At 39.5% G+C, this 21,629-nt stretch overlaps 2 protein-coding genes across 5 annotated transcripts in view; one reads left to right on the forward strand and one right to left on the reverse strand.

Annotated features, from left to right (window-relative positions):
- LOC104938202 (tripartite motif-containing protein 35) overlaps positions 1-21,629 on the reverse strand; it is a 47,927-nt gene that overhangs the window by 14,085 nt on the left and 12,213 nt on the right. The window lies entirely within an intron of this gene.
- The window catches only part of LOC104938201 (CD209 antigen), a 29,475-nt gene that overhangs the window by 7,295 nt on the left and 551 nt on the right, over positions 1-21,629 (forward strand). The window contains exons 1-5 of one of the 4 annotated variants that reach the window (XM_027278937.1): positions 19,390-19,776; positions 20,031-20,138; positions 20,225-20,860; positions 20,950-21,080; positions 21,208-21,308. In XM_027278937.1, coding sequence (XP_027134738.1) covers positions 19,434-19,776; positions 20,031-20,138; positions 20,225-20,860; positions 20,950-21,080; positions 21,208-21,308 — 1,319 coding nt within the window. In that variant the 5' untranslated portion in view covers positions 19,390-19,433. Of the gene's footprint in view, positions 1-13,532; positions 13,740-19,386; positions 19,777-20,030; positions 20,139-20,224; positions 20,861-20,949; positions 21,081-21,207; positions 21,309-21,629 lie in introns of those variants that run through there. The other 3 variants (XM_027278935.1, XM_027278936.1, XM_027278938.1) reach the window with 3 other exon arrangements.

Here is a 21,629-nt window from a genome sequence, read left to right on the forward strand (position 1 = left end):
CAGCCACAACTGATTGATGTGTCTGCGTTATCATTTGTTAGGCACGGGCGGCTGCATTGTAAGGCTTCAGGATTGGCTGCAGCCAACCAGCACCAGTTGAGTGAGTATCCCTGCATGGGGCTCACCTTGTAAATTCAGCTTAATATACATTCCACATCCTGAAGTCCTTCAGTGCTGACAGTGCTGACCATTGAGACTTGGGACCTGGAAAAAAATAGGGAAGCTATTGCAGTTTACCAAGGTGTTGCTTGATTTACAGACTATTGATGGAAGATTGCTAAGGACAAATTATTTTGATTGACGAATCAATATTATTGTTAGCTCATGAAGCTAACTCAACTGCCAGCCTTCGGATGCAGGAGCCAAACCTGGCAAAACACACTGGTGGACTGTATTCTTGCCCGATGGCCACCATGGTTTGAGAGGTTGTTTGTTTGGGGATTTTTTCAAAAACCCTTTAATAAGAAGCCTGTATCCAAGTATCAAAGTTTTAAGTTGAATTTAATTTTCTTGTACAAGAAGGAGCGTTTAACAGTGCACACACCCAGGGGTTACAGAGAAAGGCTCCTTGAGGAGCTCTAACAGTTGTTTCTTATACATTAAAAATGGGCCTTTCTCAGACACTCCCACTGTCACGTTAATATCTAACGTCCTTTTGTTTTTGCTTCAGTAATAGCACGTAGATTTCATTATTGTTTATTACTCCTTACTACCTACTAACTGTCACTTCTTCCAGTGTACTGATCTTGTGTCTCAGGACATCCTCTTTTGTTCCCTTTACTACCTGATACTGTAGACCTTGATTACTTCCCTCTTACCTCGGCCTCTGGTCGGGACAAGTGAAGTTAACTGAAAAGTGTTATGGGATTTTTTAAAGAAAAACCCTTGATAAGAAGATTGGTACAAATATCGCAAGTTTAAGTTGAATTTATTATTCTTGTACAAGAAGGAGCATTTAAACAGTGCAACACACAAAAAGGGGTTACCGAGAAAAGGCTCCTCATGGAGCACATCAGTGAGTTCTATACATTTTTTACTGGGCTGTCTCGACCACCCCCCACTGATCAGTTAATATCATAACATCCTTTTTGGTTTTTCTTCAGTAATGAGTATTATGTTTCATATCCAAATGATACTTCCCTAACTGTCTCTCTTGTCCGTGTACTATTTTTCCTAATTCTCTCTCCTGCAGCCTCAGTAAAACACAGGCCAGCTAAGGAAGTGCACGAGGACATGCAAAAGTTATGAGTGAAAAACTCTGCACCCCAGTATAATCCTATTTTTTATAACAAAAGAGAATATGGAAACTTCCGTGGCTGGGAAATTCAGCCAATCCAGACGTGCCAAACCATTTTATGTTGTATGTTGAAATCTTTTGGCGCTGACCACTTGATCAGTCGTGTCTTGTATCGGTTGTCACTAGCAAAGCTCTCTTTATGTTGCCCCGCCCACATTGCCTCTGGGAAAGATATGTGGAAAAAAATAATGAGTGGATCCTGCAGAAAGAGCGTTTCTAATGTAAAAGTGTAGGGAGTGTACCGAGGAATCTGTTTTGAAAATATCTTCTGATATTGTTCTTCACAGAATCGGGTCTGAAAAAATAAATATTATCATCTTGCTTTTGATTGCTTTGAACCACTGATGTGCTCCATGAGGGCCTTTTCTCTGAACCCCTTTTGTGTGTGCACTGTTAATGCTCCTTTTGTACAAGAATAATAAATTCACACTCTTAAACCTTGATACTTTGTATCCAGTCTTCCTTATTCAAGGGGTTTTCTTTAAATCCCAATAACTTTTCGTCTATCACTGTCCGCCAGTAGACCGCGGAAGAGGGAAGTTAATTCAAGGTCTATTGGGTAGTAAAGGGAACAAAATAGGGGATGTCACTGACACACAAATCCGCCATACCCCTGGAAGAAAGTGACAGTTCAAAAACACCAATTACCATAACAAAGAAAGGGATATGTGATTTGTGCATTGGCATGGTTAGGTATTCAGTTCAGTTTCTATTCAGTTCATATTAATTTTTATAATGCCAAATCACAATATAAGTTATCTCGTCCGTACGTTTTACATTATTATTACAGAAACCCAAACGTTCCCACCACGGCCAGGAACTTGGGACAGTGACAAGCCAACAGCTGCTTTAGCCAATCCTGAAGCCTTATCATGCCAGCCGTCCGTCCTAATAAATGATAACGCAGCCAGATCAATCGGTCTGTGCTGATGATAACCGTCACCTCGCCCCGGGTGTACCCCGGATCACGCAGACAGAGAATAGCCGTACTGTTTTACATCCAAACATCTAGTCTTATTTAGTTATTGTTAGTCCAGTTTAGTTTTTAGTCTTTCTAATTAAAATGTCACATTCATTCATCACATTCTAGATCAGACATGGCAAATCCGGCCCCGGGCCGTATATGCCCTTAGGCTTTTCATCCGGCCCGCCTGAACTTATTACATCCAAAAAATAAATCTTATCTGGACACAGATATGTGTCTCATCACTGTGTGATGAAACAACTCGGCGAGCTTACGCCCCCAAAGACGCTAGCCAACAAAAACCCGGGAACAACCCTCGAAGCCTCAGTCCAGAAGAGTGCAGTCCTAGGAACATCGAAACAGATACTTCGCCAGAACAACCTCAAAACTCCCATGGCCTCTGGTAGAGGACCCGAGAGCTTGAGTATGACTACGGATACCACACCCAGACGGGGTGAGGAGAGATTTTTTTTTTAATATATACCTGCACCAAATGTGTTTTAAAAACCAACACAACGATGTTAAAATCTGTGTTTTAATAAAGGACGTTAATAACTACACAAAGATTGGTTTAAAGATGACACCTCATTTGTTGAAAACTTTGCTTTCAAGCCTTCGTGGTGGTGGAACACTTCCAATGCAACATCAATAACACTAACATAATATAATAATTGTGTCATGCCTGGCCCCTCTTGTCAAATTTTAGAACCCAATGTGGCCACCAGTCAAAAAGATTCGGCCCACCCTGTCTAAGATATTTGCTGATTCCTGGTTGGTTTTCAGTCTCAATTCAAGTATCATTTTTGTTCTTTATATACGTACCAAACCACCTTGAAACGGAAAAGGTTTTTTTTGCTGCAACATGTTACGTTTCAGGGTTACCAGTGATGTTTGGTGGTGTGTGTGTGTGTTGGCGTGTGTGGGTTAAAAGAAGTTGTTTTTACTTTGAAGACGAGTTCCTGAGTTCCCCTCTACTTTTTGTCTTTATTTTCATTTTTTTTGGCCTTTTGTTCTATGTTACTGGGTGTGGTTTTATGTTCGGTTGGTGACCACCCAACCATTCTTTTTCTTCTGGTTGTCACAACGTAAGCTAGAGTGTTAGTGATAGTAGTGATAGTGATTATGTTGTCTTTTTGGTCGTCTTTTTTTTTCTGTCTTTGTTTTTGTTTTTTGTTCTCTTAGACCCTCCTTGTTTTTTTTATTTGTGGTGAAATTCACTTTTCCTCTCTTGCCCTGTCATTTTTCAGGTCCCTTTTTTGCACTTTACCCTTGTGTATTGTCACCCGTCCCCGTGATTCCTTGATCTCCACACTGTCCCCCTATCTTGTTGTGTTGTCTGCTCAATAGGTGTGTTCGTGTCTCCCTTTGTGCTGTGCCCGGTTTCGTTCTTGTTGTTGCACCCCGAGCCAGCTCCAGTTCTGGTAATCCCCACAGTCACAGGTTGGTTATTGTTTGTGTGTTTTTGGCTCGTAATGTGATTTTTGTGTGCTACCTTTATTAGTAGCTTTTTGTTCTCATAGTTCGTGCTTTCGTCCTTCTCTCGTTCTGCCTGAGTCAAGCCAACAAACATTCGAGTACACGGTCCTAGAATTTTATTGTATCATTTTAATGTTCAGTATTATCCACCTTCCATTGCCAGTCCGCATCTGCCACACCACCACGTCGTAAAACCAGCACACCAAGCCAACATTTGAAACATGAACAACACTGTCCCCACTAGCAGAGAGGCACAACCTAAAACAGCCTTTTTAATACTGGAAACTTGTATCTGGCACACTTCCACAAATTGGCATAAACACAAAACGGCCACAAAACCTACAGTAGTATTCACTTATTGATACTTTGTGAACATGTTCATTCGTGCAAGGCATTAACGCAATTTTAGATATTAATCCTGAATCAGTTTCTCTTTCACCAATATTCATTCTGCTTGCATACACACTTCTCGTTCATGCATCCAAGCCTGAATAAGTTGAAGAGAGAGTAACAGGAGTCTCAACATCTAGGACCCAGGCAAGGGACAGAGTTCATCTAAACAAGGGACGTGAGCTATGTGGGGACTTTCTTCCTTGCACTGGAGAGTTGGTTGGCAGTTTGATTTGGTAGGCCTAGTTTTGACAACGTTTGCTGTTTGTATATTTATCAGACAAAAAAAAATGTTTGCACAAGGCAGGTGCGTGAGAGATTTTAAAATTGTTTTATTCCCTTAACGTGATCATTTTAGTCACTCGTGTTTTCAAACTGAGTATCTACGTCAGGTGAATAAGGTTTTCTCTACACAATAGTTTATGTTGCTGCTTCTCACACATTTTCTGTTCATGGCATTCCAGCCTGATATGTTCATCTGTCCATGTTTACCCATTCTAACATGCACGTCATTCAAAGGTGCCATTAATTTTAAATTCATAATGTTTTTGTTTTATTTTTATTTTCGCATGCCCTTACACTACTACCCCCTGACTTGCAAAGTGTTGATTTGTCTTACTACACCAGCTAGCGTGATGTTGGTGTTAATGAGGAAACTCACCAGTATGGTAGCGTTGCTAAGCGTTTTTTTTAGTGTTCTGTATTTGGCACAAGTTATAAGCTGGAGTGAGGAAATGTCGGCAAGCTATTTCGCCCCCCCTTCCCGCCCTTAATTATGACTGCAGAGTATTCAAGGCGTGATGTCTTCTCACTATGTGGAAGGTTCTGGTACGTGACATGAAATGCATCGTTCAGCTTTGGAGTAGCGCTGTATGTACATTCTCAACAGTCTTCTCCACCCCGTGCTCGGTCTTTCTTTGTGACCCAGCTTATAACTGAAAAACACTCAAACATAAATTAACAAAATTTTACATACAACCAACCACATATCCAATAACGCATTGATTGGACAGGAAAACAAACGCATAACTCATGATTACTGTCATTACTGCTTCAACACAGCAGTGGGCAATCTGGCTGTACCTAACAACCTTTGTATTTGTACACATCGATGCAAATGCTTTGCAAAGATGCAAGGGAACATTAAAAGTATCATTTTAGTAATGCATCTGGCTCAAAGCGGTCTAGATCTGAAAACCTAACATGTTGTGCAATAACTGGTTAAAATGGATTGGCTTGTCACCAGTGCATGTCATGGGCAACAGAAATAAGAATAAAGTCACTCCAAACCTGGTGTATTAGCTGGATTCCCTCCAACCATTTCCCACCTATCCGCGCTGTCTCTTGTCAGTCCAGTTCCTAATTCACACGACGCCCGCTTATAACTTATTTAGGAAACTCCTTGTTGACAGACAAAACCAATCATCGACATAACGTAACTACAACAAACAGGTACATCTGTCCTTCCACTTCTGGTGACCGGTTTCCACTCAACAGATCACACACCCACATTGTATGCCCCAGTGAGAACATTACCTGTTCCTTCTTTGCTTGTGAAATCACCAGGTCTTGACCTCTCTGCCAGACAGTCATTCTCTATTGTTGCATGCACTTTTGCGAGAGAAGAAATTGTCAGTAGAAGCTACCACTGATAACTACATCCACTCCCAATCCTGTGTTGATTGAGATGGGGGGAAAGGAAACAACAACCCTTCGTAGATCTAACAACACCAACAGTTGAAACTTGAAGGCTGGACAAAAGTCTTTCCGGCGTTTGGGTGGTTGGGTTGGGAAACATTCTCTGTTCTGTCCTCTATCATCTATGCTATATTAGCTATCATCTATCTATCATTATCTATATCGATCTATATCCGAATCTAATTCGTACTCAATATAGAAAAACATGGTCTACATTCTGGCAATTATGGCTATGTTGGTTATTTTGAATTCTGTCTGAAAAATCAGGGTTTACTGTGATTTTGGCTTAATGCTTAACAAATATCATTGGCACACAAGGGCCAATCGCTGCGCTAACCGGTGCTAGCAGCCCATCATGGGTCACATGGAGTGCTTTCGCTGCACCGCAAACTGCTCATATGCATTTATCCTGAAGGAACTTTATTGACTGAGAAATACCTTTTAGTAATATCTTTATTAGTTACCTGTGACATAGATACAATACCATGAATGGAGGTGGAGGAGATCCATAGATCGAAAAATATAACTTACACGACACTTTGGACTTGTGGGGGCAAAATGACATAGCTGAAGAGACCAGAGGCCACGGGGAAGTGGAAGACACGACAAGACGAGAGCAGATGGTAAGCTACAACACGCGTTTCTACCACGCTGCTGAATTGTGCAAATCTTTTCTGTTTTCAAAAAATATATTGCTCTGTAGTCTACTGAACTTTAGTCTCAGTAAACACAGGTGTGTGTAGTTTTTGGGGGATCAATTTGGTGGACTATGGCCAGACATCATATGATGTTTTCATTCATTTTTCCGCCTGAAAAATTAAATAATGTTCGTCATCCAACGTGCTTGCTCATGGTGGAATGTTGGGTTCTATAAAAATACGGTCAGCACCTGCTCTGTATTGAAAAGGTCATGAGATAACTTGTGTTAGGTCATGGAGCTATATAAAAAAACATTAAATGAACTGATTGTCTTCTTACCCGTTAATATAAGTCAAAAATATCTCCACATGCTTAGATGGTTAGAGTAAGGTGAGGGTTTATCAGTTGTTGATTACAATTGACCAAAAACTATCGAGAACTTTGCAACAGCCAACATCAACAGGTCAACAAAAGCAGACATAGCAGCCAGCTATATTACTGACTAGTCCAACATCAAGAGCTCAGCTCACCATCTGTCTTTGGACTCTTTATTGCACAAGCTCTCACCAACCACTAAAAGTTAAATGTAGAACAGAGGGCATGGATGTATACGGAACTGGATATGTGTTGGGAGTGTTGTGTCCGTGCACATGAAGCCAAGATGGTTTTGATTTCCTAAAATTACAATGGATCATCCCATTCTGTGTGTGCTTTATGCACTGTGTGGCATCGAACAGCGACTTCCTGCTGAGCTGCCAACTGCTAGTGCAGCTCCAGTCATGCAATTTTATGTTTGTTTGTTGCTTTAGCTAATAAAAATGAATACTTACCTTGAAGTTTTTCTCAGATCATTTTTCTCTTTGGCGAGCTGGTCTCGTTCTTTGGTCAAATCTTGTAGCTGGTCTGTAACTGGTCTCGTTCTTTGGTCAGTTGTTGTAGCTGGTCTGTAACTGGTCTTTTTTCCTTGGTCACGTTTTTGTAGCTGGTCTGTAACTGGTCTCGTTCTTTGGTCACGTTGTTGTAGCTGGTCTGTAACTGGTTCGTTCTTTGGTCACGTTGTTGTAGCTGGTCTGTAACTGGTCTCGTTCTTTGGTCACGTTGTTGTAGCTGGTCTGTAACTGGTCTCGTTCTTTGGTCACGTTGTTGTAGCGGTCTGTAACTGTCTCGTTCTTTGTCACGTTGTTGTAGCTGGTCTTAACTGGTCTTGTTCAGAGTTGCCTTTAGTCTGTTTGGCACATAAGAAAACATTAAACACACACTGTTAACCAGCATCACTTGGGGCTTTTTCAGCATGCTAACAAAGTACTCACATAGAGAACGAGTTAGAGAGAGTCCAATAGAAGGAGAAGACACAGCAGACACAGAAACACTGCAGCATCTCTGCAGGAGGAACTCTTCTTCACATCTACAAAGCCTGAAGGTAGAAGTCAGTATTTGCCATATGTTCAAATAAAATCAAATTCAGTTTGTCCCAAAATTTAAAGACTGTTTGATGAATTGCAGTGAAATTTTGACATGTATGTCAATCGATCTACAAAATCAATGACATTCACATCAGCCTCAGGAAATATAGTCTTTCCTGTGTTCATGTGCATGAACATTGTTAAAATATTTGCATGAAGCTGCAGTCAAGAGCATATAACAGTATGTGCATGACCGAGTGCAGTACCTGAGAGTGCAGGTCCGGTTCTTTTTGCCTCATGAGCCTGGTTCACGTCTTCATTTGCGTAAATATTTTCAGATTGTTCTGTCTTGCTTGTACGGTTGTTCTGATGAAGCGATGGTCCCTCTAGACTGGCAAAGGTTTTCAAAGGGTGATCCATTATGATGTTCAAGTATGCCCGAACAGTTTGCTCAACGTCTCAATGTCTTGACAGTGTGCTGGATTGAGCTCACACAAAACAAGGAACAGGTTTTATCAGGTCACAGCACAATAGTCTGACACGTGACTCATTCTATAGGAAGTGAAGTTGAGCAGGTCTTATAAGTATATACATTTCTGCAAAGGTTATTGTTTTTAGTTGTATTTCTGCTTTGCTGTCTGTCTACCAGTCTCATCCACTACAAATAGTATTTTTATTAGTGTAATTATTACTACCTTTAGTCATATATCCATTAAAGTTTATAGTTAAAGTTTAGCTGTCTATCTATTTATCTATGTATCCCTCACTCACTTTGACTCAACCGGCCACCCACCAATTAACTTGGTTCTGCTTGAGGTTTCTCAGGTTTATTGCCAATTAGGTTGTCACATACATTGTCCTGGTGCATAACAAACATTTATTTAAAAAACATTTAAGAAATCAATTATTAAAAATATAAAAATATATAAACATATGTACAATATGTTGTAAAATGAAAAGAGTAAACAAAAGGTAAATGGTAAGCATTAATGAAACACATACATCTGATGTTCAAGGTTTTGTGGCGTGAGGTTTTGGTCTTGATGGACCGCAGCATGTTTTTTTTTTTTCCTTGTCACTATCCCCAAGTTCTTTTCGTGTGGGAACTGTTGGGTTTCTGTAAATAATAATGTAAAACGTATGGACGAGATAACTTATATTTTGATTTGGCATTCTATAAATTAAATAGAATTGAACTGAACTGAATACCTAACCATGCCAATGCACAAATCACATATTCCTTTCTGTTGTTATGGTAATTGTGTGTTTTGAATTGTCACTTCTTCCAGGTGTACTGGATCTTGTGTCTCAGTGACATCCTCTATTTTGTTCCTACTACCTGATACTGTAGACCTTGAAATACTTCCCTCTTACCTCAGTCTATTGGTAGGACAAGTGAAGTCAATTCAAAAGTGTTATGGGATTTTTTTTAAAGAAAATACTGGATACAAAGTATCAAAGTTTAAGTTGAATGTATTATTCTTGTACAAGAACGAGTGTTTAACAGTGCAACACACAGAAAGGGGTTACAGAGAAAAGGGGGTTCTCATACATTTTTTAAAATGGGCTGGCTCGGACACCTCCGCACTGATACAGTTAATAACATAACGTCCTTTTTTAGTTTTCTGCTCAGTAAGTAGCATTATGTTTCATATCCAAATGATACTTGCCTAACCTGTCTCTCTTGTCCTTGTACTACTTTTATAATTATCTCCCTCTGCCAGCCTCAGTAAACACAGGCCAAATAAGGGAAGTGCACGAGACATGCACCCCAGTCATTTTTATAACAGAAACATTACAGGTGATGGTAGTAGAACTTCTAGGTTATGTTTTGGGCTAAAGGACCAGCATGTATGATTCAGTGGCATCTTACGGTGTAGTTGTTGATTGTATCCCCCTTGCCTCACCCTCTCCTCTATAGTGTGAAGGAGAAACTACTGTGGATGCACAAAAACACACAAAAAACAAAGAAACACCATAATTTGAGACAGTGTTCAGTTTGACACGTTGGATCTGTCAAGATGAACAACGTCACACCGTGTAGTATTCATTGTAAATATGTTGTTTACTGAAATTATTGACAGTTTTAAAGTCATAAAATATTCCAAAGACCCTATAACATGCAGAAAATATTTGATTAAAAGTTCAATGAATCATACATAGATTAAGATTCATTAAAACATGTTCTTGGTTATGGCTATGTAAAGTTATCTGTTAGAGCTCAATAATTCTCAGTGATTTGATAATTAAACATTTACATCATATACACAACAAGTCATCTTTCCAATAATGATATTCTGTTTGGAAACGTTTGTAATTGTACTTTACATTAATAGAAAGGCCACCAACTGCTACTCACTTTGCATTTTGTAGCGTCTTGCTCTGGTAATATCTTCAGAGGCAATGCTTTGTTCATGTTAAAGTATGGAAACAGCTTCTCAGTGAAAGTGTGTGTGAAGGTGTGTATGTGTGTGTTAGTGTCAGGATCAGAGAATGACAGAGTTCCTCTGTTCCAGTCCAGTTTAACTCTGATCTTCTGGGTCTTCTTCACTGAGAGAACTGTGTTTGGACCTGGCAGTGAGCATGCTGAGTATTCATCTCGATGATACAGTATTCTCCATAATCCAGACTGTAAGTCGATGTCTTTATTCATTTGGAAGGATGCTGTAGCTGCACCCAGAACCCAGTATGGACTGTTTCCAACCTCGACGTCCCAGCTGTGAGTCCCTGAGTTGAAGCCCTCGGAGCCGAGGACGGAGATGAAGGAATCAAACCTCTCTGGGTTTTTAGGAAGCTTCTGTCTCTTTCCTCGTCTCACACTGGTCAGATCTTCAGACAGAGCGAGTTCTGAATGAGCAGAGTTTGGATCTAGAATCACAGGTGTGTAGGACCATGTCCTTCATCTTGCTCCAGATGTTGAAGGTCAGGTTGCCCAGGTGTTTGGCAACGTCTATCAGAGCTCCTGAGTACAGCTGTGGATCATCCGGTCCGGCTCTGATTGTGTCTGATAGAGCTGTATTTGTATTTCTTGGTTTTCTTCAGGTGAACCAGGTAAAGGGGGGTGGAGCCCTTTCTATCTTTAGATCAACTCTTATCTGTACATACCAGGAGAGTAAACGTTCATTCCTGTATGTTGTAGACTTGTGCTATTAACCCTTTTTTCAGTTTTCATTTTTTAATCAAAAGCAAGATGATACGATTATTTATTTTTTCAGACTCAGATTTTCTGTGGAGAGCATATATCAGAAGACATTTTCAATGAACACACTCTGTACACTCCCCCTACACGTTTACAACAGAAGATGTTTTTGTGTGTGTGTGTGCGTGTGCGTGTCAAAGCAACATTCAAGCACTTGCACCTGCACCTGCTCTCACATTCCTGCACATTTTTCCCGCTCTTTCTTGCAGGATCCAGTCATTATTTTTTTCCACATACTCTTTCCCAGATGCAAATTTTGGGCGGGGCACAATAAATAGAGCTTTGCCAGTGACAACCGATACAAGACACAACTGATCACGTGGTCAGCAGGCCAAAAGATTTCATACATACAACATAAAATTGTTTGGCACGTCTGGATTGGCTGAATTTCCCAGCCACGGAAGTTTCCATTATTCTTCTTTTTGTTATTAAAATTAGGATTATACTGGGGTGCAGATGTTTTCACTCATAACTTTTGCATGTCTTGTGCACTTCCCTTATTTGGCCTGTGTTTACTGAGGCTGGCAGGGAGAGATAATTATAAAAAGTAGTACAAGGACAAGAGAGACAGGTTAGGGAAGTATCATTTGGATATGAAACATAATGCTACTTACTGAGCAGAAAACCAAAAAAGGATGTTACGATATTAACTGTATCAGTGGGGAGGTGTCCGGGACATAAGAAACTACTGATAAAGTTCCTCAAGGAGCCTTTTCTCTGTAACCCCTTTCTGTGTGTTGCACTGTTAAATGCTCGTTCTTGTACAAGAATAATACATTCAACTTAAACTTTGATACTTTGTATCCAGTCTTCCTTATTCAAGGGTTTTTCTTTAAAAAATCCCATAACACTTTTCAGTTAACTTCACTTGTCCGACCAGTAGGCCGAGGTAAGAGGGAAGTAATTCAAGGTCTACAGTATCAGGTAGTAAAGGGAACAAAATAGAGGATGTCACTGAGACACAAGATCCAGTACACCTGGAAGAAGTGACAATTCAAAACACACAATTACCATAACAACAGAAAGGAATATATGATTTGTGCATTTGCATGGTTAGGTATTTAGTTCAGTTCTATTCAGTTCTATTTAATTTATATAATGCCAAATCACAATATAAGTTATCTCGTCCGTACATTACATTATTATTTACAGAAACCCAACAGTTCCCACTGCGAGCAAGAACTTAGGGACAGTGACAAGGAAAAAAACAAAACAATTGCCATCCATCAAGACCCAAACCTCACGCCACAAAACCTTGAACATCAGATGTATGTGTTTCATTAATGCTCACCATTTACCTTTTGTTTACTCTTTTCATTTTACAACATATATGTACATATATGTTTATATAAATATAATATAAATGTCTTTTAAATAAATGTTTGTTATGCACCAGGACAATGTATGTGACAACCTAATTGGCAATAAACCTGAGAAACCTCAAGCAGAACCAAGCTTATTGGAGGGTGGCCGGTTGAGTCAAAGTGAGTGAGGGGTACATAGATAAATAGATAGATAGACAGCTATAACTATAAACTTTAATGAAGATATGACTAAAGGTAGTAATAATGACAATAATGAAAATACTATTTGTAGTTTATGAGACAGGTAGACAGACAGCAAAGCAGAAATACAACTAAAAACAATGACCTATGCAGAAATGTATATACTTATAAGGCCTGTTCAACTTCACTTCCTATAGAATGAGTCACGTGTCAGACTATTGAGCTGTGACCTGATAAAACCCGTTCCTTGTTTTGTGTGAGCTCAGTCCAGCTCACTGTCAAGACATCGAGACGTTGAGCAAACTGTTCGGGCATACTTGAACATCATAATGGATCACCCTTTGAAAACCTTTGCCAGTCTAGAGGGTCCATCGCTTCATCAGAACAACCATACAAGCAAGACAGAACAATCTGAAAATATTTACGCAAATGAAGACGTGAACCAGGCTCATGAGGCAAAAAGAACCGGACCTGCACTCTCAGGTACTGCACTCAGTCATGCACATACTGTTATATGCTCTTGACTGCAGCTTCATGCAAATATTTTAACAATGTTCATACACACGATCACAGGAAAGACTATATTTCCTGAGGCTGATGTGAATGTCATTGATTTTGTAGATCGATTGACATACATGTCAAAATTTCACTGCAATTCATCAAACAGTCTTTAAATTTTGGGACAAACTGAATTTGATTTTATTTGAACATATGGCAAATACTGACTTCTACCTTCAGGCTTTGTAGATGTGAAGAAGAGTTCCTCCTGCAGAGATGCTGCAGTGTTTCTGTGTCTGCTGTGTCTTCTCCTTCTGATTGGACTCTCTCTAACTCAAATTCTTCTATGTGAGTACTTTGTTAGCATGCTGAAAAAGCCCCAAGTGATGCTGGTTAACAGTGTGTGTTTAATGTTTTCTTATTGTGCCAAACAGACATTAAAGGCAACTCTGAACAAGACCAGTTACAGACCAGCTACAACAACGTGACCAAAGAACGAGACCAGTTACAGACCAGCTACAACAACGTGACCAAAGAACGAGACCAGTTACAGACCAGCTACAATGATTTGACCAGAGAACGAGACCAGTTACAGACCAGCTACAATGATTTGACCAGAGAACGAGACCGGTTACAGACCAGCTACAACGATTTGACCAAAGAACGAGACCAGCTCGCCAAAGAGAAAAATGATCTGGAGAAAAAACTTCAAGGTAATTATTAATTTCTTAAAGCAACAAACAAACAATAAAATTGCATGACTGGAGCTAGCAGCTAGCAGTTAGCAGCTCAGCAAGTGGAAGTCTCTTGTGCTCGATGGCCACACAGTGCAGAAGCACACACAGAATGTGATGATCCGTGTAATTTTAGGAAATCAAACCATCTTGGCTTCATGTGCACGGACCAACTCTCCCAACACAGTATCCAGTTCCTTATACATCCATGCCTCTGTTCTACATTTAACTTTTAGTGGTTGGTGAGAGCTTGGTGCAATAAAAGTCCCAAAGACAGATGGTGAGCTGAGCTCCTTGATGTTGGACTAGTCAGTAATATTAGCTGGCTGCTATGTCTGCTGTTGTTGACCTTGTTGATGTTTGGCTGTTTGCAAAGTTCTCCACTTGCTAGTTTTTGGTCATAATTAATGTAATCAACAAACTGAATAACCCTCACCTTAATCTAACCATCTAAGCATGTGGGATACATTTTTTGACTCATATTACGGTAAAGAAGAACAATTACAGTTCAGTTCAATTTTATTTATATAGCTCCATAGCATAACAAAAGTTATCTCATGACACTTTTCATACAGAGCAGGTCGTGACCGTATTATTTATAGAGAGCCAACCATTCCACCATGAGCAAGCACTTGATGACTGAACATTATTCTAATTTCAGGCGATTAAAAATGAATGAAAACATACATATGAATGTCTGCCATATTCCACCAATTGATCCCCCAAAATACTACACACTGGACCTGTGTTGTACTGAGACTAAAGTTCATGTCGGACTACAGAGCAATAAATATTTTTTAAAATCATGAAAGATTATGTCAAATTCAGCAGGCGGGTAGAAACAGCTGTTTGTAGCTTACAGATCTCTCTCTCTTTGTTCCTTCACTTCCCCGTTTGTCCTCTGGTCTCTTCAGCTTCTTCATTTTGGTCCCACAGTCAAAGTGTCGTGTAATATTTTTCTATCTATGGATCTCCTCCACTCCATCTATGTATTGTATCTATAGTCACAGGTAACTAATAAGATATTACTAAAAGTTTTCTCAGTCAAAAGTTCCCTAAGATAATGCATATGAGCATTTTGCTGTGCAGCAAATACCTCCATGTCCATAGGGGCTGCTAAGCCCAGTTATGCAGCATTGGCTGTGGCTCATGGATATTGTAGCATTAGAGGCCAAAATCACAGTAAACATGATTTTTCAGACAGAAATTCAAAATGAAGAAACATAGTCAATATGCCATAAGTGATAGACCAGTGTTTCTATATTGAGTAACATAAGATAAATAGATTTGCATATAAATTAAATATATGACTGTGTTAAGATGTTAACCTGTGCTAACATCTATACAAATGGAAAACTATATAAAAAGTACAACAACACACTATTATACACACTGTCTCCTGGATGCTGTTTTATCTTTCATGTTCATGTTCACTAATGTTTACAGAGAATGTTTCAACCCAAACCAACCAAACGCAAGACTTTTGTCCAAGCTTCAATTTTCAACTTTGTTTGAGATACTAAGGTTGTTGTTTCATTTCCCCCCCTCTCAATACAAACAGAATTGGGATGGAGGTATTTCAGTGGTAGCTTCTACTACATTTCTTCTCTGCAAAAGTCCTGGCAACAAAGTAGAGAAGACTGTCTGCAGAGAGGTGCAGACCTGGTGATTATCAACAGCAAAGAAGAACAGGTATGTGCCTCACTGTGCATACATGTTGTGTGTGAATCTGTTAGTGAATACCGTGTCACAGAAATGGAGGACAGCATGTAACTGTTTGTATTTTACTTATGTCGATGATTGTTTCTCTGTCAACAAGGAGTTCCTAAGAAGTTTACAGAGGCAGATGTGGATTGGACTGACTGACAGCGAGACAGAGGGGACATGGAAATGGGTGGATGGGACTCGGCTGATCACAAGGTTTGGATGTGACTTTCCTTTTTCTGTTTCCATGATGCACTGTGACCAACCATCATTTTAACCATTTATTGCACAACATTTATGCAGTTATTCACTCTGTAGGAGGAAGAGTGTGAGTACACTGCAAAGAGTTTTCTGTCATTGCAGCTTCTTATTTTGTCACCAGTGTTTTTATTGACTGGACAATTGTGATTGACTATGATGATTGCTACACACACACGTGTTGGATATTATTACGAGTAAATGTTTACCATATACTGTATATGTTTCACTAACAAGGACCACGCCAATATAGATCTAAGTTTAGACGGCTTTATTGCAAGAGATGGAAAAGAATGTGTCGAGATGATGTCCTGTAGGGGAGAAGAAGGGATGAGGGTCGAAGGTATGGAGGGATGAGGAGGAATGATTTTTTCATTCACTTAGAATGAGTCCTTCATACAGTAACTCTGACCAGACAAACAAAACACTGGCTCTAGTTAGGGCATTTCTCGAGTTTTAGGATCAGGATTTCTCATTCATGTTTGGAAGAAGAGGGTGAATCAAAGAGTATTTGGTTAGTTCCAGCTTTCACAGCTAGATGGCACTAAATCCGGTTTTCAGATACTAGACCCTTTTGAGCCAGATGCATTACTAAATACATTTAATGTCCTTTTGCAAAGCATTTTCATCATGGTGTAAAATACAAAATTAGACAGTAATTTATGAGTTGCGTTGTTTTCTGTCAATCAAATTTTATTCAAAGTTTATTGATATGTGTTGTTTGTAAAAGTTTTGTATTTTGTTTTTGGGTTTCAGTTACTGGGGTCCAACTGAACCGAACGATGCACAAGGGGGAGAAGACTGTGGTGAACTCTACATATATCGTCGTCCATATATAAACTGGAATGATGATACATGTGACACTGCAAAACACTTTATCTGTGAGAGCACATCAGCTTGATAACTCTGCAGTGATATAAAAGGCGGGAGGGGGGAGATACTCTGCGTCACATTTCCCACTTTCAGCTATAATTGCCAAGACAGAACTAACATAACGCTTAGCACGCTACATATCTGTGAGTGTCTCATTACCACACAGACATGCACGCAGCTGCCTAGTAAATACAGAAATCAAACTTTGCGCAGTCAGGGAGGTAGTAGTGTAGCGGCATGCATAAAAGAAAATAAAACTAACAAACATTATGATCATTAGAATTAAAAGGAACTTTTGCATGACGTGCAATGTAAATTGTAAACATGGAGCACAAGAAATACATATCAGGCATATGATGCATGACGAGAAAGTGTGTATGAAAGCAGCAAACATGAATATTGTGTAAGAGAAACTTGATTCACTGATGTATACTTCTAAAAATTGCTTAATGCTCTTTATTGTAACAGTTATACACAAAGTACAATAAAATGAATATACTGTAGGGTATTTAGTGCTGTTTGTGTTTATTCCAAATTTGTGAATGTTTCCAGATATCATTTCATTTTAAAAAGCTTTTTTTATTTGTTTTCTGCTTAGTGTGACGTTTCAGTTTCAATGTTTTCTTGTGTGCTTCTTATCGACGTGGTTGTTTGTGGCAGTTGTGACTTATTGCACTGGAAGGTGGATAATCTGAAGCATTAAAAATGATACAAATAAACATCTGGAGCCTTGTACTAAATGTTGGTTTACTCAGAGCAGTCGGTTACTTTTTACAAACAGGTAACACTACTGAGTAGCAAAGACCCTGAAATCAATCTACCAATTCATGTGTTATGTTAAAGGTGACAGCTTCTTCACAGGTAATGCTGTGGTTATACATATGTTTCATCAAACGGGTCCTCTGAACTAATAATACCTCACAAAGTTGAAACACTTTGTCTTTAATTTTCCATGAGAATAAAATATTTAAAATGTGTTGAGTCACAAAAAGTTGAACAAGAAATATTCGTCGACAACTTTTGGTCCACAAAAAAGGACAAAACTCAAAAAGTAGCCTTTGAAAACCAATGATGCCACAGTGACACATTAACAGCTTACTGTTAGATGCATGCAGATACTATGACTTTGCATTGTGTCTGTAACCACACGCAAAAAACATCTTTGCTTTATTTATTTATATAGATATATAGATTATATAGATAGATATACAAAAACACAAAAAGTCTATGAAAACTAACCTAAAGTAATGTGAACAAAAAACACTCCTCAGGAGGAAAAACTCTATACTGGTTAGCAAAATCACTGTCAAGGAAGAAAATCAAAAGGCTGCAAAACATTAACTTAAATCTCTACTAGAAAAACAGAGAAGAAACAAAAACTCTCCTGAAAGGTGGAGAATAGAAAATAGTATACACAAAAGGAAGGAACTAAAACTCTCTCCAAGGGAGGCTGAAAAAACGACTAAACTAAGCACTATAGAACAAAAAGCTAGACTAAGAAAGTTACAACACAAAATCACTCTTACGAGGCAAAAACTCACGAACATACACACTGTGACTGTGATCAAGACTTGGAGCTGGCTTGGGTGCACGAACATAAGACGAAACACTTTGGCACAGGACAAAGGGAGACACAGAACCTATATAGACACACACAGATGGGGAACAGGTGGAGACAATCAGGAATCACGGTGACAGGTGACACACAAGGGAAGGGCAAGTGACCTGAAATGACAGGGCAGGTAAATTTCACAATAAAACAGGAAGTCACAAGACAAAAACAAGACGACCAACATATCACTGCGTTGTGACAAACAGAAGAATGTCACCAGAAACGAGACAGGAACTGCAATAAAACAGCTGAGGTAACAGCAAAAAAGAAAAACATATGTAACTGTGGCAACTGTACATTTCAAGGGTGGTGTAGTAAAATAGTAAAAGAACAAAAATGAGACTTTAAAATTGACTGAAAACCAGACATGAATCAGCAAATATCTAGAATGTGATGAAATGAATTGACATTTTCATTAAAAGACTAAAAACTAAACTGGACTTAACAATAAATAAATAAAACTACTATAGTTGGATTAAAACATTACGGTCTATTCTCTGTCTGCTGATCCCGGGGTAACACCCGGGCGAGGTGACGTTATCATCAGCACAACCTATTGATCTGTCTGCGTTATCATTTGTTAGGACGGACGGCTGGCATTGATAAGGCTTCAGGATAGGCTGCAGTAGCTGTTGGCTATCGATCCGATCTTTGTAATTCAATACACACAGTCTTGGGTATCGATAACACAGAGCTATAATATGATACAACAGTGGTGGGTTTCGATGAGTGAATCTGATGATTTTATCAAGCAGCAAGGAGTACTGATAAATGTGAAAGGAGGTATTGATAGGTAGTGTGTGGGTTTAACAAAGTGAGATCAACTCAAGTCAACTTTACTGTCCTCAACCGTCTTTGCCAAGAGGAAAATGTGGTGGCAACAAACCCGTGCAGGTTCAGATATCGAGTGTCACCGCTGAATATGAAGATTATTGAACATTTACTAATTGGCATAAAGAAACTCGCCAGAGGGCAAGCCAGCTCCAGTTGAGTTGAGTATCCCTGCTATGGTGGCTCACTTTGTAAATTCAGCTTAATATACAGTTCCACATCCTGAAGTCCTTCAGTGCTGACAGTGCTGACCATTGAGACTTTGGACCTGGAAAAAATAGAGGAAGTTATCGCAGTTTCCCGAGCGTGTTGCTTGATTAACAGACTTTAAGCAGAAATACATCTAAAAATAATGACCTATGCAGAAATGTTTATTCTTATAAGACCTGCCCAACTTCACTTCCTAATAAATGAGTCACGTGTCAGACTATTTTGCTGCAACCTGATAAAACCCGTTCCTTGTTTTGTGAGAGCTCAATCCAGCACACTATCAAGACATCGAGGCTTTGAGCAAACTGTTCGGGCATACTTGAACATCATAATGGATCACCCTTTGAAAACATTTGCCAGTCTAGAAGGACCATCGCTTCATCAGAACAACCGTACAAGCAAGACAGAACAATCTGAAAATATTTACGCAAATGAAGACGTGAACCAGGCTCATGAGGCAAAAAGAACCGGACCTGCACTCTCAGGTACTGCACTCGGTCATGCACATACTGTTATATGCTCTTGACTGCAGCTTTATGCAAATATTTTAACATGTTCATGCACATGAACACAGGAAAGACTATATTTCCTGAGGCTGATGTGAATGTCATTGATTTTGTAGATCGATTGACATACATGTCAAAATTTCACTGCAATTCATCAAACAGTCTTTAAATTTTGGGACAAACTGAATTTGATTTTATTTGAACATATGGCAAATACTGACTTCTACCTTCAGGCTTTGTAGATGTGAAGAAGAGTTCCTCCTGCAGAGATGCTGCAGTGTTTCTGTGTCTGCTGTGTCTTCTCCTTCTGATCGGACTCTCTCTAACTCTGGTTCTCCTATGTGAGTACTTTGTTAGCATGCTGAAAAAGCCCCAAGTGATGCTGGTTAACAGTGTGTGTTTATTGTTTTGTTATTGTGCCAAACAGACATTAAAGGCAACTCTGAACAAGACCAGTTACAGACCAGCTACAACAACGTGACCAAAGAACGAGACCAGTTACAGACCAGCTACAACAACGTGACCAAAGAACAAGACCAGTTACAGACCAGCTACAACGATTTGATCAAAGAACGAGACCAGTTACAGACCAGCTACAACAACGTGACTAAAGAACGAGACCAGTTACAGACCAGCTACAACAAAGTGACCAAAGAACGAGACCAGTTACAGACCAGCTACAACAATTTGACCAAAGAACGAGACCAGTTACAGACCAGCTACAACGATTTGACCAAAGAACGAGACCAGTTACAGAGCACCTACAACGGTTTGACCAAAGAACGAGACCAGTTACAGACCAGCTACAATGATTTGACCAAAGAACGAGACCAGTTACAGACCAGTTACAACAACGTGACCAAAGAACGAGACCAGTTACAGATCAGCTACAACAACATTACCAAAGAACGAGACCAGTTACAGATCAGTTACAACAACATTACCAAAGAACGAGACCAGTTACAGACCAGCTACAACGATTTGACCAAAGAACAAGACCAGCTCCCAAAGAAATTTGATGACATCGCCAAAGAGAAAGATTTTCTGGAGAAAAAACTTCAAGGTAATTATACATTTCTTAAAACAACATGTCTCACAGACTTGTAACCAGGTGAATGGTGCCTCTGTCATTCCCACTCTCAATACAAACAGGATTGGGATGGATGTATTTCAACGGTAGCCTCTATTACATTTCTTCTCTGCGAAAGTCCTGGCAACAAAGTAGAGATGACTGTCTGCAGAGAGGTGCAGACCTGGTGATTATCAACAGCCAAGAAGAACAGGTATGTGTCTCACTGTGCATACATGTTGTGTGTGAATCTGTTAGTGAATACCGTGCCACAGAAGTGGAGGACAGCATGTAACTGTTTGTATTGTACTTATGTCGATGATCGTTTCTCTGTCAACAAGGATTTCCTAAATAGTTTAAAGAGGCGCGTGTGGATTGGACTGACTGACAGCGAGACAGAGGGGACATGGAAATGGGTGGATGGGACTCCGCTGATCACAAGGTTTGGATGCGACTTTCCTTTTTCTGTTGCCATGATGCACTGTGACCAACCATCATTTTAACCATTTATTGCTTCATACAGTAGCCCTGACCAGACAAACAAAACACTGATTCTAGTTAGGGCATTTCTCGAGTTTTAGGATCAGGATTTCTCATTCATGTTTGGAAGAAGAGGGTGAATCAAAGAGTATTTGGTTAGTTCCAGCTTTCACAGCCAGATGGCACTAAATCCAGTTTTCAGATACTAGACCCTTTTGAGCCAGATGCATTAATAAATACATTTAATGTCTATTTGCAAAGCATTTTCATCATGGTATAAAAT

The sequence above is a fragment of the Larimichthys crocea genome, chromosome VI (assembly GCF_000972845.2).
Source record: "Larimichthys crocea isolate SSNF chromosome VI, L_crocea_2.0, whole genome shotgun sequence".
Lineage (NCBI taxonomy): Eukaryota > Metazoa > Chordata > Actinopteri > Sciaenidae > Larimichthys > Larimichthys crocea.